This window comes from Amblyraja radiata, chromosome 6, assembly GCF_010909765.2.
Source record: "Amblyraja radiata isolate CabotCenter1 chromosome 6, sAmbRad1.1.pri, whole genome shotgun sequence".
NCBI lineage: Eukaryota > Metazoa > Chordata > Chondrichthyes > Rajiformes > Rajidae > Amblyraja > Amblyraja radiata.
Window position 1 is genome coordinate 46,937,194 of NC_045961.1, and position 26,733 is coordinate 46,963,926.

General features: G+C 43.4%; 1 protein-coding gene across 2 annotated transcripts; it reads right to left on the reverse strand.

The window, feature by feature from the left end:
• On the reverse strand, window positions 1–26,048 carry poglut3 (protein O-glucosyltransferase 3). 2 transcript variants are annotated; one of them, XM_033022704.1, is made up of 8 exons: window positions 25,559–26,048; window positions 24,458–24,655; window positions 15,069–15,349; window positions 14,764–14,974; window positions 11,119–11,315; window positions 9,507–9,701; window positions 6,409–6,513; window positions 1–736 (listed from the first exon to the last, which is right to left on the reverse strand). In XM_033022704.1, exons 1-8 carry the CDS (start codon window positions 25,770–25,772, stop codon window positions 611–613), a joined length of 1,527 nt encoding a protein of 508 aa, XP_032878595.1. In that variant the 5' UTR covers window positions 25,773–26,048; the 3' UTR covers window positions 1–610. The 2 variants fall into 2 exon arrangements, with proteins under 2 accessions (XP_032878595.1, XP_032878596.1); XM_033022705.1 differs by lacking the exon at window positions 25,559–26,048 and adding an exon at window positions 15,833–15,879 and having other exon boundaries at window positions 24,458–24,594.
• Window positions 26,049–26,733: the final 685 nt, after the last annotated feature.

The window sequence follows — 26,733 nt, forward strand, 5'->3', positions numbered from 1 at the left end:
TTCACAGTGAATATCTTTAATTTACCTTACAAACATGAAGTACAATATTTCTTGCAAGTTTCAGTATTTAATATAAACATTTATCTGAGGCAAATACATTAGAATTGTGGTGTACAAAACTCATATATATTATAATACACAAAAGCATGTACTGAAGTAAATTAGTTCTGAAAACTACCCTTTTATTGCAAAACAAATTCTGATGTTAAGAACGAGTGAGATGTTCCCTGACAGACTAAATGCACCATCTAACAAATAAAACAAGCTCAAGTGCACTTAGACTATTTTGAATTGTAAGTAATAGCTTAAAAAGGGTTTCATACAACTACAAACTAATTTTAAAATTTACAAACCTCAGCACATTATTCCTGCTATGTTCAGTCTTTAATTTCACATTTCATACCGTCAATTTGTAGACGCAGGGGCAGAATTAACATTATACACAAAAGCAGCATAGGGTTCAGAGTGTAGTGAATAATGACCACCGAGTGACATTTTTATTCATGTTTAAAATAAACATTACTCCAGGCCCTTTCAAGAAATGCACCACGAAAGATGGATTTCTCAAATAAAGCACACAAAATAAACACAAAGCAATGATATAAATTAGTTAAAGTTCCTCCTTTATATTGGAAGCTCTCTCGCAGTTGCATGTGGATTCATGATCAGAAGGCTGTTCAACATGCTCCATTCCCTCACGAATTTCTGGTGTATTAGTCTGCCGGCTCGCATACTCCTACAATAGCAAAGAAAGAGTACGGATTAGGAGAATTGGTGGGAGGTCATTATAATTTTGTACTCTGTAGAGAAGATACTTTCTAAAGAAACACAGCAAGCTATAACCTGTTGCAAAGGATACTTTAAAGAGTCTCAAATTAGGATTAGCATGAGGTTACTCGGAATGGCAAAATTCATTACCAACTAGGCAAGTTATGTCTGATTAAATCCCTACATCTGATCCCTTCACTGACAACACAGTGGTTTTTGATGGGCAGAGATTTTGTTTGAGAAGGGTCACGACCTGAAACATCACCTATCCATTTTCTCCAGAGATGCTGCCTGAGTTACTCCAGCATTTCGTGTTTATCTTTGGTATAAACCAACACTTGCAGCTCCCTTTTTATTACATTTGGTCATGACAGTTGTTAATCCGATTTATCCAAGGGTGGCACGGCTGAAAGAGTTGGTGTCTCACAGCGCTAAGGACCCAGGTACGATCCTGACCTCAGGTGCTGTCAGTGTAGAGTTTGCACGTTCTCCCTGTGACAGAATGGGTTTCCTCGGGGTACACCGGTTTCCTCCCACATCCCAAAGAGGAGCAAGTTTGTAGATTAATTGTCCTCTGCAAATTGCCCCTAGGTATGTAGGGGGTGGATGTAAAAGTGGGATAACATAGAACATAGAACTAGTGTAAACAGGTAATCGATGGACTCATTTGGGCCTCTTTCCATACTGTATCTCTAAACCAGAGGACAACGACGAGAACATGGAGAGAGACTTTTAAACCAGCCCTTCCATCTATCACCATGGGAAATGTTCGCTGTCTAACGAACAAACTAGACGAATTAGAAACCCTGGTCAGGTACCAGAAAGTGTACCGGGAGAGCAGCATTGTTAGCCTGACAGAGACGTGGCTGACGGAACACACGCCCGATTCTTTGATCAGTTTCACCGGCTTCAGGTCGATACGTGCGGACAGGGACACCGGAGCGAGCGGTAAGCAGAAAGGTGGGGGGCTTTTACTGCTCGTCAATAACAAGTGGTGTAACCCTAATCACGCTACTATCAAAGAACGGATATGCAACAAGGACATTGAACTCTTAGCGGTTAGTTTAAGACCTTATTACCTACCCAGGGAGTTCACTGTGGTGGTAGCCATTGTTGTTTATATTCCTCCATCTGCCAAGGCGGAAGTCGCGTGTGACGTGCTGCACACCACTATAGCGGGACTCCAGTCCAAGTACCCAGAGGCGTTCATTGTTGTATCGGGAGATTATAACCATGTCTGTCTCTCTAAGACTTTGCCCACCTTTAAACAGTATATTGACTGTACAACCAGAGGTGATAAAACGCTGGATCTCTTGTATGCAAATGTCAAAAATGCATACAAATGTACTGCACTGCCCCCTCTTGGTCGATCAGACCACGACATGCTACATCTCTCTCCCTCCTACACACCAGCTGCCAAGAGGTTGCCTGTCACCATCAGAACATCAAGAGACTGGTATCCTGAGGCAGATGAAGCCCTGAGGTATTGTTTTGAGACAACAGATTGGGATGCGTTCTGTGAGGAGTATGGGGAAGACATTGACGGCCTAACAGAATGCATTACCCATTACATCAATTTCTGTTATGATGACATCATGCCACCCAGGGTAATTCGTTGCTACCCCAATAACAAACCCTGGATTACCAGCAGCCTGAAGGCCTTACTGAATGAGAAGAAAAAGGCTTTCAGGGAGGGCGACAGGAATAAAATCAAAGAACTTCAAAAGGAACTGAAGGTGAGGATTAAGGAGGGGAAAGAAGCCTATAGGTTCAAATTAGAACGACAGCTGCAGCAAGATGGTGTGAAGCAGGTATGGGCTGGAATGCGAAAGATCACGGGCATGAAGCAGAAAGGTGGTACACTGCCTGATGGTGAACAGGGTCTGGCTGATGATCTGAATAGATTCTTCAACAGATTCGACGGCTCCACACCACCCCAGCCTCCCCCACCTGGTCTGCTGACCATTGCTGCTTCCTCTCCACCTCCCATCCCTCTCTCCATCACTCCTGAGATGTCACCTGTACGGAGTCCCCTCTTTCCACCTCCCACTCCACCGGCAGCCCCACCCATGACTCTTTATACTGCTCAGGTCAAGGTGATGCTGGACAGACTGAAGCCAGGGAAGGCAGTGGGGCCTGATGACACCAGCCCAAGGCTACTGAAGACTTGCTCTTCAGAGCTGTGTGGTATTTTAACACACCTGTTCAACCTGAGCTTACGTCTACAGAGGGTTCCAAGGCTGTGGAAAACATCTTGCCTGGTACCTGTCCCAAAGAAGACCCATCCCACTCTCTACAATGACTACAGACCAGTAGCGCTCACTTCTCACATAATGAAGACATTTGAGAGACTTGTCCTTTCCTACATCAGGACTAGTGTGTCAAATCACATGGATCCTTTGCAGTTTGCATATCAGCCTAACATCAGTGTCGATGATGCCCTCATTTACATGCTGCAGAGGGTGTACACACATTTGGACACTGCTGATGCATCTGTAAGGATTACTTTTTTTGACTTTTCAAGCGCCTTCAACACTATTCAGCCCCGACTGCTAGGGGAGAAGATGGAGAAGATGAAAGTGGATCCATCACTGGTACTGTGGTGTTTGGATTACCTTTCCCTCAGACCACAGTACGTGCGCCTACAGAACAGTGTCTCGGGCACCATCTTGAGCAGCACAGGGGCTCCACAAGGAACTGTGCTGGCTCCGTTCCTGTTTACCATCTACACAGCGGATCTCCAATGGAACACCAACAGCTGCTTTTTGCAGAAGTATTCGGATGATACAGCTGTTGTCGGCCTCATTAAAGGGGGCAATGAGGAGGAATACAGAGACATTATAAGTAACTTTGTGGAGTGGAGCGCACACAATAATCTCCATCTCAACACCAAAAAAACAAAGGAGATAGTGGTGGACTTTAGGAGGGGGAGGAGGAGGACTCAAGCAACGCCGATCACCATTAAGGGCACTGAGGTGGAGGTGGTTGCTAATCACAGGTACCTTGGGGTGCAGCTTGACCGTGAGCTGAACTGGAAGTGTCATATGGAGGCGGTGTACAGGAGGGGACAAAGCCGACTGTATTTTTTAAGGAGGCTGAGGTCTTTTAATATCTGCCAACCCCTACTGTGCAGTGTCTACCATTCAGTGGTGGCCAGTGCTCTGTTCTTTGCTGTGGCCTGTTGGGGAGATGGCGCCCGTATAGCGGATAAAAACAGATTGGACAAACTAATCAGGAAGGCCGGCTCAGTGGTCGGGGCTGAGCAACGAACGGTCCAGCAGGTGGCAGAGGCCAGAACTCTAAATAAACTAGGTTCCATAATGACAAACCCCACTCACCCACTCCATGCCCTGAAGGTGATCAAGAGCAGCATCTTCAGCCAGATGCTGATTGCACCAATGTGCAAAACGGAGAGATACAGGAAGTCCTGTTTACCAGCTGCTATAAGACTTTATAATGAGCATAAATAACTGCACTTTTTTTAAATTAATTGTATTTTAACTTGTATTTTAACGTATTTTAACTTGTTATGTATGAAAGCGTGGTGTTATGTTTGTCTTGAAGCTGTCGTGGCACTGTAATTTCCTGAAAAGGATTATTAAAGGAATAATCTAATCTAAATCTAAATTATTCATCTGTTACCTGCTGCACAAGGAAACATCCCTCAATCAGGCATTTCTTCATTTTTCATTGATATCTAGGAGCTAGGCCCTATCTTGTGAATGCCCCAAACCTTTGCTGGGTCCAACTCAGCAAGCCAGCCAGCATCACTGGAGAACTGACTATCTCTGAAGATAGGTGATGTTCCAGGTCGGGCATCGGCTTCAGACTGGGAGAGAGGAGAGGCAGGACAAAGGGTTGCAGGTAATAGGTGAATGCAGGCGAGAGGCTGGTTTGATAGGCAGACGGTTGAAACAGAAGCCAAAGATTAAAACAGAAGGTGCGAGACAAAAAGATTGAAGAGCCCCAAATAGTGAAGCCAGTGAAAGGAATGTTGGTGGAGGAAGGAATTGTAAGCAGTTAGCTCATATTGGAAGTTTTCATTGTTTTCTCTGTAACACGTTAGCTTCAAGCCCAGCAGGTGGCAATATCACAGCAGATGATGCCTCTATTTCCACATTACTTACCAAATTGAAATAAGAAAGTCACTGAAAGTTGGCGTGCAGGTACAGCAGGCAGTGAAGAAAGCTAATGGAATGTTGGCCTTCATAACACGAGGATTACAGTATAGGAGTAAAGGGGTTCTTCTGCAGTTGTATGGGCTCTGGTAAGACCACATCTGGAGTATTGTGTACAGTTTTGGTCTCCTAATTTGAGGAAGGACATCCTTGTGATTGAGGCAGTGCAGCATAGGTTCACGAGATTGATCCCTGGGATGGCAGGACTGCCATACGAGGAAAGATTGACAAGACTAGGCTTGTATTCACTGGAGTTTAGAAGGATGAGGGGGATCTTATAGAAACATATAAAATTATAAAAGGACTGGACAAGCTAGATGCAGGAAAAGTGTTCCCAATGTTGGGCGAGTCCAGAATCAGGGGCCGCAGTCTTAGAATAAAGGGGAGGCCATTTAAGACTGAGGTGAGATTTGTGGAATTCCCTGCCACAGAGAGCAAAGGAGGCCAAATCACTGGATGGATTTAAGAGAGGGTTAAATAGAGCTCTAGGGGCTAGTGGAATCAAGGGATATGTGGAGAAGGCAGGCATGATCTATCAGCCATGATCACAATGAATGGCGGTGCTGGCTCGAAGGGCCGAATGGCCTCCTCCTGCACCTATTTTCTATGATCAACACAAGAGAAATAAGAAAATGTGTCAGAGGTTATGGGGAGAAGGCAGGAGAATGGGGTTAGGAGGGAGAGATAGATCAGCCATGATTGAATGGCAGAGTAGACCTGATGGGCCAAATGGCTTAATTCTACTCCTATTCCTTATGACAATTTAAGAATAATTTTCAGTCTTTAATTCCAACCCAGTGATTGAAAAATTGCATTGTTAACATCACCCTAAACAATTTTCCAATTACAGATTTTGTTCTAACAAATATCTGACTACTTCACTGATGCAAACATGTACACATTGCTATATCCAAGGTTTATCAGGTTTATGCTTTCCAGAAATATTTATTTACATGGAGTAATATGTGCTGAATTATCTAGCACGAGTTGTACTAAATCAGTGATTACCATGAAACCTTCCAGAATAAGTAAGTTAAAATGGGCAGCAAAGTGGCGCAGCTGGTAGAGCCGCTGCCTCAAAAGCTCAATGACCCGGTAATTTGGAGTTTGCACGTTTTCCCTGTGACCGCCTGGGTTTCATCCAGGTGCTCTGGTTTCCTCCCACATCCCAAAGATATGTGGGTTTGAAGGTTAATTGGTCTCTAAGATTGCACCTTGTGTGTAGGGAGTGGATACGAAAATGGGATAACATGGAACTTGTGCGAACAGGAAATCGATGGTCATTATGGGGTCAATGGGCCAAAGGGCCCGTTTCCATGCTGTACCTCTAAATTCAAAATTCTAAAGTCTCCTTCTACTTACGAATCCATCAATGGATCCAGTATTAAAGTAATGATATCCTAAATAATTTGGAATGGAGCTCTATGCACAATAATAAATTGATCTATTAAGTATCTCAAACCTGTAAGACTTTGTAATAGTAACAGTAAAGACTTGAAGGCTGCAAGAGTTCTCGTGCGAGAATTTGTCCTAATCTGGCAATTTTCTGAGCTTCAGCATCATTTTCCTAGAACAAAAATCAAAGAACAATATTTTATATGTAGAATTCCATTCCGTTACAAATTTTCCATTAGCCACAGTTTTGTTCGATAATACAGTGAGGAATACTCTTTGGCATATGCATTTAAAGAGCTTTTTTGATTTTAACTACAAGGATAGATTACCATTGTTAGTCCACAACACAAATGCATAGCTGGGCAAGATAGAGGGCCAGTCTCACTAGCTTAAACAACCCAGGACCTAAACATAGCCTTTGTGTGTAGACCATGTCCAGTCTTACAACAAACTTAAAGACCTGCCACACTTTGTCCAGCCACTCCTCTTTTCCAGCTTTCTTCCCCTCTTTCCCCCACCCCCGCCACCACCACCTCCTCTAAAATCAATCTGAATATTTGGAGAGAAAAACAGTTGATACTTCCAATAGAAACAAGGAACTGCGGACACTGGTTTAAAAAAAAGACCCAAAGCACTGGAGTAACTCAGCAGGTCAGGCAGCATTTCTGTACAGGTCTGAATCAGTCTGAGGAAGGGTCCCGAACGGAAACATGCCAACCCATGTTGTTCAGAGATGCTGCCAGACCTGCCGAGTTACTCCAGCACTCTGCACGTGCTAGAATGCGACTTCTTACAGATATTGCTTTCCACATTCCTTAATAAATGTGGGATATCGGGTTGGCAATACCTGCATGAAGTCTGGAGTTTTAGTATCAAACACCAGCAGTTCTGTTCAGAACTACCAGCATTAGACAATGAAATTTGACCCATTGCTTATTCATTTACCCCCATGTTACATGCATTCTTCTTCATTGCCAATACGTATATGCACTGCATCAACTTTTCAACACATGGTTTACAAATTGGTAGACACAAAATGCTGGAGTAACTCAGCAGGTGAGGCAGCATCTCTGGAGAGAAGGAATGCGCGACGTTTCGGGTTGAGACCCTTCTTCAGACCGTTGTCAGGGGAGGGGGTGGGACAAAGATAGAATGTAGGCGGGGACAGTAAGACTAGTGGGAGAACTGGGCTTTGATGGAGGCACAGGCAAGTCCCGAGAAAACAAACGTGGCTGTGGCAAAATGTGGTCGTAGAGTCGGAGGGAAGTTTTGATGGAGGTATAGGTAAAAGAGCTGAATGTTAATATCTAAAAGAGAATTTTCACATTAAAAATGAAAGCATAATAGATTAGAAAATGGTTCCCACCCTTTTAGTAACAATCTACTTGCAGCACACACTAGTTACTGCTAAATTTCCATGTCAAGATTAATAATCAGATAAGGCTCACTTAACTTAAAGTTATGGTGTAGATAATGATTGTGATCAGTATTCTTTTTCAAACAATATTTAATTTTATCACAATTATGTACAGTGGCACTGTAGTCATTAATAGCGCTTATCAGTAATAAACCATTATTAACTGACATTATGAAACAGTCATAAATTCATTAAATTGCTTCTAAAAAGAAGCATTCATCGAGAAAGCATTATTGAAGAATGTTGATTTGCCGAGCGCAAATTTAATTAAATTCTGGCACTATGCTGTGTTTTTCTCTCCATAGGTGCTGCCTGACTTGCCGAGTGTGCAGAGTTAAAATGCAAACAGCTAGCTTTTGGAGATAAAACCATGTAGCTTCTATGTATTATTTTTCCTGAATGGCCTTCATGGTCTAATAGGCAGATTTCAGGAACAGGCAAATAATAGGTACCATGTTATATTTTACTTCCTCCAATTTATTTAATATGCCACATCCATGATTACAAGAGACATGTTGAGACTCAATGAGCTGTGCTGTTTGAAGGAATTTATGCTACATGCCACAACATGGCCCGTCTGCAACCTGTCCCTTGTCACTGGAATACGATGTTGACAACTTTACCCTTTGGGCAAATTTTACATATACAGGTGCACAACCTTTTATCCGAAAGCCTTGGGACCAGACACTTCTCGGATTTCAGAATTTTTCGGATTTCGAAATGGAAGATTTTTAGCGTAGATTAGGTAGGTAGTGCGGGTGGCTTGAAAAGTCTGGAGCGGCTGCCTCCTACCCGGAGACCGGGGAATAATTGTAAATCATTGCTTAAATGTCAGTCAGTTAGTTTGGAGGGATTTTATGTGGTGGAGGGGAGGGGGGGGGGGGGGGGGGGGGGGGGGTGAAGGGGGAAACTTAATTCTTAGTCCCCTACCTGGTCGGAGAGGCGGGGAGCAGACAATGCCTTACCGGGTCGCCGTGCAGTAAGCTCTGGAGCGGGCGGCGCCGGTTGGAGCTCCGACCCCGGCAACTCAACCCCTGGCTGCGCGGCGCTCCAGATCCAGCGCGGCCCGCGGCCGGACGCCCGCAGCCCCAGCTCCGCGATGTTGGGAGTCGGCGGCCACAGTGCTGGGATACCAGCGGGGAGCGGGCAATGCCCCCTTACCGGGTCGCCGTGCGGTAAGCTCCGGAGCGCTGTGGCCGCCGATTCCCAACATCGCGGAGCTGGGGTTGCGGGCGTCCGGCCGCGGGCCGCGCTGGATTTGGAGCGCCGCGCAGCCAGGGGTAGAGTTGCCGGGGTCGGAGATACAACCGGCGCCGCCCGCGGCCGGACGCCCGCAGCCCCAGCTCCGCGATGTTGGGAGTCGGCGGCCACAGCGCTCCGGAGCTTACTGCACGGCGACCCGGTAAAGCATTGCCCGCTCCCCGCCTCTCCGACCAGGTAGGGGACTAAGAATTAAAGTCGCCCCGCCTTCACATAAAAGCCCTCCAAACTAACTGACTAACATTTAAGCAATGATTTATAGATGTTTAAGTGCCTCCCCGGTCTCCGGGGAGGAGGCAGCCGCTACAGTAGTACAGACCTGGGTTGACCGTGGGTCGTTTCGGGTCAAGTTTGGCGCCAAATGCGAGCTTTGGTGTGCAGACGACATCCTGGAAAAAATGTCCGGTTTTCGGAGCTTTTCGGTTTCCGGAACTCCGGATAAAAGGTTGTGCACCTGTACAAATGTAATAATGTTACAGTGGACTTACCTTCACCCATTTAATCTTTTCTAAAAGGTCACTTAGGTCTCTCTTCACTGGAATGTAATGTACCCATGGTTTTAGGGATTTGTAGAAGTGCTCGTAATATTTTGAATCCTGTTTCAATACAAGGCTGTCACCCAACATAAGGTAAGGGAATCTGTAAGCTGCCACAGTGCCATCCACATTCACTTGGTATTTATACTGGAAAAATATTCAGAAACACACATCAACATTTAATGGTTCACATGAATAGAAACTGAAACAAGGAACTGCAGATGTTGGTTCATACCAAAGTTGACACAGCATACTGGGAGTAACTCAGTGGGTCAGGCAGCATCTCTGGTGAAAATGGATAGGTGACGTTTCGGGTCAGGACTTTTCTTCAGACTGACGATTTAGACTGAAGGTGGTCCTGACCCGAAACGTCATCTATTAATTTCCTCCAGAGATGCTGCCCGACTCGCTGACTTACTCCAACACTTTGTGCCTATATTAGAAAATGTGCAAAGCACAACATTTCTTCTAAAATTAGGGATACATTGTAATTAATGCAATTGACAACCAGAAAAAATACAATCCCAATTAAAAAAAAAAAAATTTGAACAATAAAATTAGTTTTACTGTTTCAATTTAAATTATATTCTTCACCAACGTCTTGTTTAGACATTTAAATAATGCAGAGCAATGCATTAAATAATAGAAAACAAGATGGAAAGTTAATGGGGACAAAAGAAATTACAGATGCTGGCATCTTGAGCATAAAACAAAGTGTTGGAGGATCTCAGCAAACCTGGCAGTATCTGCAGCGGGAAAAGGACAAATTAAGTTTTGGTTCTGTTCTTCCAGTACTTTTTTTCACTCTGAAAAAATTAATTGCTGAACCTCCTTCTCAGCAATATGAATAAACAAAAGCAAGAAATGCAACCGTAAATATTGCTACAATACGTGCGTATGCTGTTCAGTCTTCACACTAAAGATAGGATGTACTTTGCCTTTTCAATGGAGTTAGATATTAGGCTCCAATGTTACCAACTATCCATGTCTAAAACAACCATATAATGAACAATTTAGCAGCTGGAGATCCATGAACATTCAGACCAAATGTTTTGTCTCTTTCAAAAAATGAGGTGTCTCAATTTTCAAACAGTTTGTCTGTATTCACACTAGATATTCAACATCTTTCAGAAAAATTGCTGAGGAATATTTCAGGATCAGGAGCATCCTACTTGGTAGCAAGAGTGCTGGTTCAGGCTGAAGCAGCAAGAGAGAAGGACAGCCCACACGGACACTTGAAAACTCAGAGTGGAGCCAAATATAAACAACTTTGAACAGAGGTAAGAAAGCCCACCAGACAGGTAAAATTGGTCAGTGTGCACATCTTTTGATCTTTTAGATAGACATTAGAACTAGGAAGAAATTATAACTTGCAATTCTTATTATATTAATGAACATTTAAAAAAATCTATTGAAATTAGATCAGCAGCCTCAGGGAAGTGGAAGGGAAGTGATTGCCATCTTGAGAATTTTTTTAATACATGGGTTTTTCTGGTTGGATGAATTTGCCTGTTTCCATGCTGTATGACTATATGGAAAAGGACTATATCCACAAAAATCATACCTTAAAGAAATCAAAGAAACTGATCAGTTGGGCTTTTCCAAGAGCTTTCTCTTCCTCATGAAAAAAGAAATAGGCAGTTATCCCAGCATCCAGAAGATTGGGATTCTTTTTGGAAATCCTCACTAGTTTCAGCCTCTCCTCACTGCTGTCCCTTCCTCTCCAAAAAGCTTGTTCTGTCTTATTGCTCCAGGAGGGACCTGTTGTGAAAGAAATAATCATTGAGCTATTATAAAAACACATCATCAATTTTAATTAGAACACAAAGAGCAGGAGTAATAGACAGAGACAGCATCTGTGGAGCACAAAGTGCTGGAGTAACTCAGTGAGTCAGGCAGCATCTTGAGAATCATACACTGACCAACATGCCCCATCCACATTAGTCCCACCTGCCCGTACTTGGCCATCACCCTCTAAACCTATCCTATCCATGTACCTGTCCAAATGTCTCTTAAATGTTATATTGGTATCTGCCTCAGCTACCTAAAAAAGTAACCTCGGTTCCTATTAAATCTTTCCTCCCTGTGGAGCACAAAGTGTTGGAGGCACTTTTACTGTTTCAAACTTAATGGTCTCTTAATCAGCCGTGATCACAGTGAATGGTGGTGCTGGCTCGAAGGGCCGAATGGCCTGCTCCTGCATCAATTGTCTATTGTCTTACTGTAAGAAGGCTATTAAAAATGTCACCCAAATCCTTAAAAAGACAATAAAGGAATAATTTCCACAATGGGCGGTTTGGGAGCGATGTCCAAAGGCTTGGTTGAAGAGACATACTTTGGAGGTTGAGTTTTAAGTTGGGCAGATAGCTAGAGTCAACAAAAATAATTTCATAAACAGAAAGAAGGAACTTTTGATTTCAAGGAACTGAAATACAATGCTCAACAAAGTTGTTTGTTTATTGATACAATAAATATGTTCATACACTGAAAATTACAGCAACACTCCAAGACATCTTGTTTTATGGTTACATCTACAACTGTTAATTATAGGGCTAGCAAATGAAAAATAAATTGGGCTACAATTTAATGCCCATTTACGTCTACTATACCCATAGGTTAAGGATGAGGGTCATAAAACCGCAAACCAATAGTTCTATGGGCAATGTGGTGACACTGCGCCTGTGGCTCGCCTGCACTGTCTGTCTATCTTCCATATTTGTCTTATCGTCAATGTTAGATGTATGTAATAGTCTATTTTTAGTTGTGTATTATGTGGGGGGTGGTGGGTGGAACTTTTTAAAATCTCTTTCTTCAACAGAGATGAAACTTTTTTTCCATGTCGTATCTCTGTTCACGCTGCGGCCTAACATCAAGGAGCTGGGCGGCCTCCAGCTAGAATTAACCTCGAGGGCTCCGATCGCAAAGCCTGTGTACTCGTGGAGCTGGCTGACTTTTGGAGGCTGTGGTGGCGCTGCAATTGTGACTGCGACACTACTTTCAGAGACTTCAGCCACGGGCCCTGTGGTCTGTAACATTGGGAGCTCATAGGTCCCTGGTTGGCGACCGGCTTTTCGGGAGCTCCGGCCACAGCAGCTTCGTCCGCTCCGAATCGCAAGGCTTGAATCGGCCCGTTCGCAGGACCTTTCATCGCCCGGCGCGCCTCGGACGCCGGAACTTCCATCGCCGGGCGGGGGCTTCAATATCAGGAGCCTCGATCGCCTCGACGTAGCAGTTTGACTGCATGACCGTGGGAGAAGCAAGGAAGAGATTACTTTTTTTACCTTCCATCACAGTGAGGAGGTTCCTGGAGGAGATCACTGTGCTGGATGTTTATGTTACATTTATGTAATTGTGTGTTTTTTTAAATTTATTGTTATGACTGTATGGTAATGAAATTTCATTCAATTTTTTTTTGAATGACAAATAAATTCAAGATAACTAATTGTTTGCTAGTCAGATACTCCAAAGTGTATAATAAACCAATTAGGAACATATTCAATTATTGAAATGTATTAACTTAAAGAATGCTAGATTAAATTCTGGAGTAAACACAATAAAGAGTGCCCTAGTATCTTGTGTATTTAGATGAGAAGAATGTCCATGCTGTAATGTAAATGTAATATCAATGCCAGCGCCCCTTGAGGCCAGGAGTAGAAGCTGCCGAGTGTGCCTGTGCCTCATGACTGATAACATGTGACCTTCTAGAAGTTTCTGGTAGTTGTTGGAAAATAAACTCTTCTTACAAGATGTTGGACGTGTATTCATTGTGCTAGCCACAACTGGGTCATACAGAAGACATTACACATGCAACAACTGAACATTAAATTGCACTGCCTTATAATTTGTTTGGGGGGGGCGGGGGGGGATGTTCCTAATGTGACTACTGTCATATAGCTTGACAGCAAGGTTATCTAGTCTTCACTCCACAATTTAGTTAACAATTTCCATGATCTATCTAATGAATGGAGTTTATGATTATCAAACCCAGATGGCCCATTCTAGACGTGTAAAAAACAGCTAGGAAGTTGGCGCAGAAGCACTGGACAACCTAAAGCACAAATGTATCCCTTTCCTGAATAGCATCACTCAGATCAATGACCAGAGGATAGAGAAACCTAGACTTGGCACAATGTATAACACAATAATGCACTCTGGAATACCAAAAACCAAACAAAATCTCTGGGTTTTGAAAGTTTGCCACAAAAAGACCAATACAAATTACATAATGTTACAAAACTGCAGTTAGAATGAGTAACAAAGTACACAGTGATCACAGTGAGTGACAAGCATGGAATACTAATCGTGGATCAATTTACATAGCACTTCCATCAATGGAAAACATTAACGCATTTCACACTTCAGATGAAAGGGCATCAAAAAGATAACTAAAAATTTATTCACAGAAATAATTTTATTACTTTAAAAGAAGGGAATTTTGAGGATTGAAGCAAGACTTGGACGACTGAAGGCAGAATAACTTATGGCGAGGGAAGGGCGAGGTGGACGTTGGAACTGGAGGTAAGTAGGGTTCTTGGACAGTCGTGAGGTGGGGGAAGGGGGGGTAAATTGCAGAAGCAGAGAAAACAAGACAAGTTAAAACTTTGACACCAAGATGAGATTTTTTTTAGTAGTAGTCAGCATACACAAGGGTGATGAAAATAGTAACAAGGAACTGCAGATGCAAAAGGACACACAGTGCTAGAGTAACTCAACAGGTCAGGCAGAATCTCTGGAGAATTTGGATATGTATCTTTTTTCAATCTGAAGAAGGATTCCAAACTGAAATGTCACCTATTAACATTCTCCAGAGATGCTGTCTGACCGAGTCCCTCCAGCACCCCAGTTTCTGCAGGTCCTTGTTTCGCCAATATTATATGAAACTGACAAGGGATAGTATAAAAAGCAATAGGTACTTTGTATCCGAGAGCACCTGCCCTTGAACAGGAAGCATCTGCCCTGGGACGTACGAGTCTCTAAAGTTGGCCAATTTGTAATAAAGATAGTTTACTCTGAAAGTAAATACAGGACTGCACTTGAATTTCCCCGTCTACAACTGGCAACCACAATGTTTCGAGGAGGTGATTATCTCCAGTGTAGGGAATTCCATTTCAAATAAAAGTATTGAAACAATGGATTTTGGCTCCATAACATTTATTGTGAAAGATCATTGTAAATGTATACCAATGAAAGGAAACATAATCAAACCTACCAGTCTGTCCTTGAATAGAAAGTAGATCATTCGTTACACCACGCAGTGTTTCTAATGTAGACCGCGTTATATCATATGTTGGAAGGACAATATCTGCAGTGTCGTCAGAGCCACACCAAGAAATGATAGGCAAGGGGTTATCTTTTGTTTTACGGGTTTCCAATGGCCAATCTCCAACATTTACATAGAATTCAACATCGGGTAAGTGAACCTAAAATAAAGTGAACAACTGTCTCATTATGTAGCAGAATATAAACAAGCAAAAATTAAAAAATTAAATCACTGCAACTGTAAAATTGACATACTTTCCTTGCTAAAGATAGAAGCATTTCATCTGAAAACATTTTGAAGTCCGTGTACCGTCCCATGGTTCGTCGATAAATCTGGTTATTTAATATGGTGCAGTGGACAATACCTCGATCACCAAATCTGTTTGGCACTTCTTCTAGCAGAAGTGAAAGATCTATACTGGGAAAGTTAACAAAGTCACTAGAAATTTGTTCTTCTTTTGCAGGACATGATACAGTGGCTTTCCATTTTTCAGGCTCCTCTTCTGGACAGTAACAGTACTCATGATAAACTGGACCTGATGACAGAAGCAACAACACGATATGTTACTAAGTGTATTTATGCATTGCCTCTAATAATAAACTGTTAAAAGTGATTGCTTCAAAGATTTTTAAATAAATGACAAAATTAAGTCATGCAAAAGAGCGAAGTTTAAATAAATATTTGCAATTTACAAAATACGTTCATCACATGAATAGTATGTTCTTTGACGTCTATCTATATGCCTGTGCAACTGATGATACAGCAAATCAATGTGCAGATAATTTATAACTACATTTAAAAGGGAACTTTGCTAAAATATTTGGTAAGAGGACTATTCCAGCTACAGCATCCCAAAATAAACATTAAATAAGAGCATGCAAGATTATCAAGAAGACATCACTGAAATACTGCATTTCTAGTCTTCTCGGGATTTGGGGAAAGCGAGGAAAAGACCAGAAACATTAAAAGCAAGTTAAAACAGATCACAACATTCCAGAGTGAGCATCCAACTAATTACCTTTCTTGCCACCGAGTCTCCCAAAGCAAAACTACCTGTTCTGAGCCCTGAGGGGAAATACTGCAATTAAGAAGCATCACGTAATGGTGACATAGCAGAAACTGGACAGTCAGCACAGCACAGAAACAGTTCCTTTCAGCCTAGTTGGTTCTTGGCGATCGTGATTCCTGCCTATGCCAATCCCATTTGCCTGCATTAAGTTTACATCTCTCTGCGCCTTTTCTATTCAAATACATTTTTGTTAAGTTTTGTTTAAGTTTAGAGATACAGCATAAAAAACAGGCCCTTCTGCCCAGAGTCCATGCCTTAGAATGATCCCTGTGCACTAGCACCGTCCTACACACCAGGAACAATTTACAGAGGTCAATTTACCTACAAATATTCACCTCTTTGGGATATGGGTGGAAACCATAACACACGGAGTAAACCCACGTGGTCACAGGGAGAACGTACAAACTCTAAACAGACAGCACCCGTCATCATAATCGATCTCGGGTCGCTGGCGCTGTAAGTCAGTAACCCTACCCGCTGTGCCACCTGGCTGCCCAAGTACTTAAAAAAATCTCATGTAGACGCAAGGAAATGCAGATGCTGGTTTCCACAAAAAAAAGACAAAGTGCTGGAGTAACTCAGCGAGTATGGCAACATCTCTGGAGAACATGGAAAGGTGACATTTTAGGTCAGAACTCTTCTTCAGCTCACTTTGTTATTGTCAACCACAATGGCTGCCTAACCATTTGCCTGCACGTATAATGTAAAGCCTGAAGAAGTGCTGACCCAAAACATCGCCAACAAAATGTGATTTAAAAAAAAAATATATAGTTTCTTTAATACAAATGTCAAAGATTCCCCTCTAGAAATAGAAACTTGCATTTATCCTGCATTCTTCACATGATCCTGAACCCATTCAAAGACGATGAGAGATTCTTGAAACACTCCTGGTGAGTGGCGGGATGGGAAACCCGGGGCGGGCATCAGGCCACATCAAGTGAGCAAAGTCCCAGCAGTCGGGTCAGAGCCCCGAAGTAGAGTCGGACGGAAGAAGAGGTCGGGTTGGGGCCTCGAACGGAACCGGGCCGAGGACGGAGCCTCAAGGATGAGGTTGGGCCGAGACGCCGAGGACAAAGGGGGACGCAGTGGGGGGGAGGGGTGGCCGAAGAAGGGACGAGCGCTTTTTGTACCTTTGTCGTTGCCTTTGTGGTGACACTTTTGTGTACTTGGCATGCAGAAAGAAAGAATTTCACTGCACCTAGCTAGGTACAAGTGACAATGAAGTATCATCATCATCAGATACTTTCTGACCCAGCTTGTGCGTTTTTAAAAACAAATGTCCATGGATAGAGAAAATGTAAAAAGGACTGTGAGAATATTCAATTCATAAACTGGTCCCCGTTTACAAGGTGTACATCCAGATTAAAAATATCCATTACACAAAATGAACAAAAGAAGAAACAATTCAATAGTACTGGGATTCAAATGACGTAGCTGTCCACATGATTCACATGCCACTAAATTCCTTGGGAAGTAATCACACAGAACAATTGCAGCTTTCGTTTTCACACAATAAAATTCCACCAACAGAAATGAGCTGAATGACGAGACTTGCAAAGATCAGTTCTCAGGCACCTACCGTTTCCTTTGAAGCGTGTTGACAGCTCGCCTCAACATTTTTCAACTAATCTATATCTTTGCAGACAATTGACCCAAACTTCCTGCCCGCTCAAAAAATAGTTGGCAGCATCCAAATTCTTGCATATCCTACAAACCCCAAGTTGAGTTTCTCATTTTGGATTCTGTTTATTTCACAGCACAGAGGTGGTCCCTTGAGTTGAATACATTTGATCACAGAGTCCATTAGTGCAGCACTGGAAGTTGTTAAACAACCTGTTTTGTTCGAAAGCTTCTGTGCATAATAGCTCTTCAATTGGTCACATTCCATTGTAGAAACAAAGAACTGCAGAAGCTGGTTAATACACAAAAGGACACAATGTGCTGGAGTAACTCAGCAGGATAGGCAGCATTTCTGGAGAATATGGACTAGTGACATTTTGGGTCGAGACCTTTCTCTAGACTCGCATTCCCTAGTTGTTACTTGATTACCTGGTAAATTCTCTTCAAGTACTTGTTTAATTATTTTAGGACTAACTATTACTAAATTCATGGCCGATCTTTCGAGATCATTACTAGCTCCAAAGGTTCTTCACGTCAACTTTAGTGCTTTTGTCGTATCCCTTAAATCCACACCTTTTGTGAACTAAACCTTCTGACACCAGAAGCAGTTTCTTCTGACTTCTTCAGCAGTTTCTGTTGGTCACGGAAGACCTTATGCACATCCTTATGTCTTCTCCAAGGCATAAAAGGATTCTGCCCGTACTGATAAATGGGATGCTTGTGAATGGGACGATGATTGGTGTGGTTATGGCGGATTGAAGGACTCGTTACTGTGCTGTGCAATTCTGTGAATCATTCCAAAGCATGGTCCTTAGTACTAAATATTTCAATTGTTTAAACAGTAATTTATGTATTTAAAACAACTTTCTTACATTTGTATTGTACTCCATCAATAAAGCTAAGGAACCACTGTTTATTCTTATTAAGATTCTTATTAACCATCCCCATTCTTTGTTCCTGTATCCTTTTTAGAATTACACTACTTAATTCACATTGTCCCTCATTCATCTTCATTCAAAAATGCATTTCATACTTTGCATAAAATGTTGATATTTACACCTATTGCGTCCTTGTTCTCCTGTAGACCTTCACAAGATTAACATTTCTGAAGGTTGCATCAGCTGCAAACTTTGATAGACTAAATCCAAACCATTAAAAAGATGCAATTCCCAACCTTGAGAAATGTTGAAGAACACCACTCGACACCTGCCTGTCATCTGAAAAAGAACATCAACTGTTGGCCAGGCCAAAAGGCTTAAATGTGATAGCCAAATACGCATGGACATCTGTCCTTAAATTGGGCAAAACCAAGATGTCAAACGTTTCCATTACAACCCCATGATGGGTTCTTGTCCCAAACATAGGATAGGATTCAGAGGAGGTTTACGAGAATGATCCCAGGAATGATTGGGTTAATGTATGATGAGCGTTTGACGGCTCTGGGCGATTAGGATGACTCACTGAAATTTACCGATACTGATATGCCTGGATAGTGGACGTGGAGAGGATGGTTCCACTATTGGCAGAGTCTAGGGCCAGAGGGCATAGCCTCCGAATAAAAGCACAAAACATTAGAAATGAGACGAGGTGGAATTTATTTTGTCAGAGGGTGGTGAATCTGTCGAATTAATTGCCACAGGTGGCTGTGAAGGCCAAGTAATTTATGTATTTTAAAGCAGAGATTGATGGATTCTTCATTAGTAAGGGTGTCACGGGGTTATAGGGAGAAGGCAGGAGAATAGGGTTGAGAGGGAAAGATAGATCATCCATGATTGAATGGTGTAGTAGACTTGATGGGCAGAATGGCCACAATTGGTAAAGAACAAAGTGTAGGCATTGCTGCAAATTAAATCTCATGTTATCAGGTTACAAAGGAACCACCTATCAACTTCCTCCTATCCTATTAATATTTAAGGTGATGGGGGAAAGATTAATATGAACCCAGGGGTAACTTTTTCATTCAAAGAATGGTGGGTGTATGGAACGAGCTGTCGGAGGAGGTAGTTGAGGCAGGTACTATCACACCGGTTAAGAAACATTTAAACAGGTACATGGATAGGATAGGTTTAGTGGGATATGAGCCAAACACAGGCAGGTGGAACTAATGTAGATGGGACATGTTGGGCCGAGGGGCCAGTTTCCATGCTGTATGACTCTATAACTAATGAATCGGTTCTCCTCTATAAACAACGCCCATGTAAGCATTGAAGGTGGAATGGCACAGAGAGAAGCTGCGTCGGTTATGGGTCAACATTCATTACTTAAGTGGCTCATTACAAAAGCCACTGACGAAGTGCTGCAAGATACACCACAAAAGCTTTTCACTGTACCTCGGTACAGGTGACAATAAACTAAACTAAGGTGCGATGATGCTCATGCTGGCTTCCTCCCAAATTTTTCACTACCCCGGAAACCAGTCCTAACCCACTTAATTTCACTTGCTAAAGTACCAAGGAAATACAGAATCCACTAAGTGCTGTCAAGAGGATTGTAATATCCCAAAAAATGCCTAAAAACATGCCACAACACCTGCAATGAGACCAGCAGTCACACGACTGGCGTTAAATGAAAAAATGAAAATTTCCTCACGTACATGCTGTAAAAAATGGGAAATTACAATTATCAGTCTTGTTTCAGTTTGCAGCAAACTAACGGAAGGCATCACCACTGTGCTTGTGTGTTATTTACTAATAACCTGTGCACACATCTTCAGTAAATGGGACAAATTGGCTCCAATCCTAATACACCTGCACCGGACACCAATGAAAGAGGTTAGATGTAGTTACAGACCATGAATGATCTTAGTGTAACTGAAGTCAAGGTGAATCAAGAAAAAGACCTCCAGATGGTGGTGGGTGGCCAGACGCCAGTCCGGCCAAGCTGCATAACTACAACAGATTTACCACAATAACCACTGGGATACGGTGGAGTAAATCAGGCAGCATGAAAATAGGCCCTCCGGCCCAAATTGCCCACGCCGACCAGCATGCCCCCAGCCTGCTCAACCTCTCCTATAGTTCAGGCCCTGAAGTCCTGGCAACATCCTCGTAAACCTTTTCTGTACCCTTTCCAGCTTAATACATCTTTCCTAAAAACAAGGTGACCAAAACTGAAAACAATGTCTTGCACTAACATTCAGAGCAGCGTCCCAAGCCCAACCACGATTGGTGACAACAATCATCTTCCTTTCAATAAAACTGAAGATTGTTTGCCTACAATTATCGTACTAGATTCCATGCACAAGCAATTATATTACAGAAGACAGACACAAAAATGCTGCAGTAACTCAATGGGTCAAGCAGCATCTGATGGAGATGCTGCCTGACCCGCCGAGTTACTCCAGCACTTTATGTCTATCTTCAGTATAAACTAGTATCTGCAGTTCCTTTCTACACACTCATTATATTATAGAGCAGACAGTACAGTGCCAGCAGCTCTCAGGTGCTGAGGGACATTCGTGTCAAAGAAGGCAGGTTATTCCCATCACCAGTCAGAGTGACTCCTTCCCCCAGGAGTTATACAGTGTTATAGAGTTCATAGAGTTATACAGTGCAGATACAGGCCCTTTTGCTGTCCCCATTTGCACACATTAGGACCATATTCTTCTATAGCTTGCCCGTTTAAATGATTCTTGAATGTAATAATTGTATTTGATCTTATTACCACTGTCAGCAGTGCACTTCAAATTGAATTGAATTGAATTGAATACCTTTATTGTCATTCAGACCTTACGGTCTGAACGAAATTTCGTGCCTGCAGTCATACATACAATCATACAACAATAAACACAAATTAACACCACCACAGTGTATCCTCCAAGCACCTCCTCACTGTGGTGGAGGCAAAAATCTTAGGGTTACTGTCTCTTCCCTCCTCTTCTCCCTCTGCGCTGCGGCGATTCCCCACCGGGCGATGGCACAACAGTCCCGCGGCTCACCGAACCCCGCAAACGGGCCGGTTCAAACACCGCGGCCCGGGGGTGGTCGAAGCTGCCGCCCTCCAGTCCAGCGGACGCAGCCGCCGGCCCGCGGCTGAACCCCGGACTCAGGTCACCGCCTCAGAACGCCGTCCCAGCCACCGGAGCACCGTTCCAGCCCCGAGCCGGATCGCCCTCACGTGAGTACCGTTCTCCCTCGGGCTGGGCCACTCCGACGGGAGTACCGTTCTCCCTCGGGCTGGGCCACTCCGACGGGCCACAGCCCCTCACGGGAAAGTCTCTCAGCCCCTCGCCAGGCCGCTCTCACGAGAGCGCAGTTCCAGCCCCGGGCTGGGCCACCCTCACGGGAGCTCAGGGCGAGTCCTGTCAGCTGCCCCCAGAGTCCCGAGGTCGCCAGCTCCGCCATTAGGCCTCAGTGTAGACGGAGGCAGAGAAGGGGGATACGACAAAAAGGTCGTATTCCCCCGAAGGGAGAGACAGCAAGCCCCGTTTCACCCCCCCCCCCACACATAAACACGACCTAAAAACCAAAAACGTAACTAGACAAAACGAAAAAATACAACACAAAAAAGTAAAAGACAAACGGACTGCAGGCGAGCCGCAGCCATTCCCGGCGCCGCCACTTCCGTGTAAGAAACGTACCCATAAGATTATTTGACTATTTGCTATATATAAGCCTTTACCAATCCTATGTAGAACATAGATCATGTACAGCATAGGAACAGGCCCTACAGCCCACAATGTTCAGTTTATTGTTACATATACTGAAATACAGTGAAAAGCTTTTGTTGTGTGCTAGCCAGTCAGTGGACAGACTGTACATCCACAGTGTACAGATACATGATAAAGGAAATCTGGTTCTGGAGCTGTGCATTTTTACACTTCGAAACCTCTTGCTTGATGAGAGAGGGGAGAAGGAGCAATTGGGTTGAGACACATTCTTGATTATGCTGGTGGCCTTGTCAAGGCAGCGTGAGGTGTAAATGGAGTTAATGGAAGGGCTACTTGAAGAATTCTCTCCAATAGTTTCCCTACCACTGATATGAGGCTCACCGGCCTATATTTCCCTGGATACTCTATTTCCTTTCTTAAACAAAGGAACAACAAAGCCACTCACCAATCCTCCAGGATCTCACCTGTGGCTAGAGAAGAAACAAAGATCTTCATCAATGCCCCCATAATCTCCTCTCATCTCCCTCAATAACCTATGGAGAGGTTAATCTTGGATTCCATCAGGCCCTGGAACATATCCAACTAAATGTTCTTCAAGGACCTCAGCACCACGTCCTTCTCATTCTCAAACTGCCTTAGCACATTTGTATTCTCCACAATAATCTCGCTATCCTCCAAGTCCTTCTCCTCAATGAATACAGGTGCAAAGTACTCTTTTAGTACCTACATCCTCCGACTCCAATGACAGATTCCCTCCTCTATCTTTGAACAGTCCTACCTTCTCCCTGGCCAGCCTCTTACTTTTAAATGTACATAGAAAAAGCCTGGGGATTTCCCTTAATCCAACTCACCAATGACATTTCATGGCCCCTTCCAATTACCCGCTTGAATTCTTTCCTACTCACTTTAGATTCCCCCTAAACCCCGTCTGATACTAATTTCTTAAACCTAACATACACTTTCTTTTTCCTCCTGACCAAATTTATAACCTCCTTGGTCATCCATAGTTCCCTTAGATTCCATCCTTATCCCTCCCCCTTATTGGAACATGCTGATCGGGTACTTTGATCAGCTGGCATTTAAACGATTCCCACATGTCCTCTGTGGATTTACCCAATAACAACCAATCCCAATTTTAGCCCTTCCCTAATGACATTGTAATCTGCCTTCACCCAAGTACCTTCCCCCAACATCCAGACTTGTCCCTATTCAAAATGATCTTAACATTTATGGTGTTGTGATCACTATCTCCAAATTCTTCTTCCACTGTATCACCAGTTACCTGGTCAGGCTCGTCTCCCAATAGAAAGTCCAGTTTATTACCACAATGAAAGTCCAGTTTGGTCCTGCCCCCCCCCCCCCCCCCCCCCGGCCCCCGCCCCACCCCTCCGGCTTTCTACCCGCCACCACAATTAGTACGAGGAAGGGTTCCGACCCAAAACATCCCCTATCCATGTTCTCCAGAGATGCTACCTGACCCGCTGAGTTACTCCAGCACTTTGTGTCTTCTTCAGCCTATAGTTCCCGTCATTGAATATCCCACCATCAAGATCCTGGAATTACCACTAACCAAGGACTTGATTGGACAAAGTACACAATGCAGTCGCTATAAGGGGAGTTCAGACGGTGATTATTCTGCAGCAAATGCCTCTGACCCCCAAATCTTTTTCACAAGGCAGATGTCAGCAGTGTGATGGATACTCCTCACTTTCCTGTCTCAACACAGCTCCAATAACACACAAGAAGTCCAACGTCATCTTCAATTAAGGAGCATGTTGTATTGGCACTACCTGAACAATGACTTAATCTCCCATCTTTATGAAAGCACCAAAGCAACTAATTGACAACATCTTCCAAAATCATGGCCTTTACTGAACAGGGCAGGACTGTGTATCGGGGCAATAGACAATAGGTGCAGGAGTAGGCCATTCGGCCCTTCGAGCCAGCACCGCCATGCAATGTGATCATGGCTGATCATCCCCAATCAGTAGCCCATTCCTGCCTTCTCCCCATATCCCTTGACTCTGCTGTCTTTAAGAGCCCCATCTAGCTCTCCAGAGAACCAGCCTCCACCGCCCTCTGAGGCAGAGAATTCCACAGACTCACAACTCTGTGTGAAAAAAGTGTTTCCTCATCTCCGTTCTAAATGGCTTACCCCTTATTCTTTAACAGTGGCCCCTGGGACTGTGCACACGGGAACTCCATAATTGCCAGCTTACTTGCCTCAATAACTTAAACAGATCCCCTCAAGACCATGTGACCTTATTACTTCTTTCAATCCTTTGCAAACCCCCCGCCCCCACCCTTTTATTTTCATAATTTCTCAGTTTTGTTTTTAAATTTACCTTTTAAAATAAACGGGGACTGGCCTACGTGTTGCCCGCGATGAAATACTTCAATGTTTAGCCCCTCAATGGCACTTCCATACAGCCGATACCTCATTAGAAATGTCCCATCGTTTCGATCCAAGGGTGTTGGTACATAACGCCGAACATGTTCTCTGGAGTTGAGCGCTTTGACTGTCACAATGAACATATTACTGCCTGAATTAAAGAAAGCAAACAAGTAACGCCTGTCGTACAATTTGGTTTAGTTTATTATTGTCACATATACCAAGGTACAGTGAAAAGCTGTTTTGTTACATGCTATCCAGTCAACTAAAAAACTATACATGATTACCATCAAGCCGCCCACAGTGTATATTAGTGTAAATTAAAAGCCACTCTGGTCGTGTATTTTCTCTTAAGTCTGTCATCTTGACCAAGGAGAACAGGCTGTCTCAAAATTCTATAATTGTTTTCTTTGGGAAACTTTCCGTTTAAAGGGAATAACGTTTAGTGCATGATATAATCTGATTAAAGATAGTCCAAAAGTCTCCAATGATGGTAAGACAGGAACACTTTAGTGGTTCAATGTTATTTTACTGTCACATGTAAATCTATAAGTTTCCAAAATAAAACAATGACAGACTTTGAGACAGCCTGTTCTCCTTGGTCTAGACTATATGCTTAAGAGAAAATACACAACCAGAGTAGATTTTAATTTACCCTAATATACAAGCGCTGAAATTTGATGACAATCTTCAAATCATTCCCAGATGTTTGCTTCTGGTCCCCTTTTAATTTGATGTGGGGGGATATGTTCGATTTTTTTTAATGCCACAAGAAGGTAAAAGGGTAAATAGCACTGACTGAAAAGTTCAACAATTTGTTTAGTTTAGTGCTAACCAGTCACCATAAAGACTATACGTGATTACAATCGAGTCGTGCAGTGTGCAGATTATGAACGGTATGACCAACCTTGAATGAAATTAATCTACACCTGGCCGCACAGAAATGTTACAACAAATATGGTTCTAAAAGCTAAACCAGGAATCCAATAGTAAAATTGATGGTCGTGTTGTTAACTGGAAATGAACAGTAGTTTGAATGGAACAAGTTACATACCAGGGGATGAGGTGATATTTTCTCCCGTGTTGCTGACCGCCTGGATATAGAAATAGCGAACCGGCAGCACTACCTCAGCCCTCAGACCCGGCCCCCAGACCAAACTTCTCCTTGCACTTACTTCCTCTTCCACTGGTTCACAGTCACAAACAGAAACCAATAAAACTAACCGCACAAAAACTGCCCATGTCACAGCAAGGCACGGCCGCTGCATTCTCGAAGCTGCTTCAAGTTACAGCAGTTTGCACGGACAACCCAGCCCAGCGCAAACTTCCAGCCAGCGCAAACTTCCAGCCCAGCGCTAACTTCAAGCCCACCCGGGTGCACCCACCATCCTTGGCCCGCGTCTGAGCAGGTTCCGCTATAGGATCTTTGCGTCTGTGCGGTGCGGGGAAACGAGAGCCTCACGTCGGGATAAACGGGAACATCCGGAGCGGATCTCTACTGGAACCGAACCGATTGACCACGGGATATATTGGTGGAGCCAGGGCCGGATTTACATGAAGAGAAGCCCTAGGCTATTCCACTGGTGAGCCCCCTCCCAATCCCCCACCCCCACGACGAGAGGAAGATGGAAGAGTCCACCAGATTGATACCGACGTGTAGCCGAGCGTGGCCAATGAGGTAAGGGCTGGAAAGCTGCGCTTTTTATTTATTGCCAGTGTTAGTGTCGAGTTATCGGCTTAAAAGACTATTATCCGGAAATGGAGGGCAAGGAAAATTACTGAAGTTTGTTTAAAGACTACAATGCGTTGTGACAGCATATGTAAGAAAGGCCTATGACGGTGTCAAAAATATTATACACCAGGCCCGTACGAAGCTTTTCAAAAACGGGGGTGGCATGGCAGGATTACAAACATTTTATGTGAAATAAGTGCACGCAGCGCATATCACAAGCGCGAAGCTCAAAGACCCTTACGGCCGGGCCTTGGAAGCTCTGGCGTTTTAAATGCTCTCTGGTGCATTCTGAGCCTTATTTTGGAGCATTTTTGCACCAAATTTATGACCAATATTTCAGAAATAATTTTGGTTGAGTCAAGAGTAATGAGTGGTTGGAATGGGATGATTGAGATTATTGTTGTATACATTTTATTTAATCAAGAATTGAAGCTGTCCTTGTTTTAACAATCAAGTTGTACTGTAAAATATTATGTAAAATGTTATGAAGGAGCATG

What these genes read in the sequence shown, in the direction of transcription:
- poglut3 (XM_033022704.1), bottom strand. Translation starts at nt 25,772, where the DNA reads ATGCAGCGGCCGTGCCTTGCTGTGACATGGGCAGTTTTTGTGCGGTTA. An exon ending in AAAAGATTAAATGGGTGAAG is followed by an intron (nt 6,514 to 9,506) that starts GTAAGTCCACTG and finishes TTTTTGTTCTAG; the next exon opens with GAAAATGATGCTGAAGCTCA. An exon ending in ACTATTACAAAGTCTTACAG is followed by an intron (nt 737 to 6,408) that starts GTTTGAGATACT and finishes TTGCTATTGTAG; the next exon opens with GAGTATGCGAGCCGGCAGAC.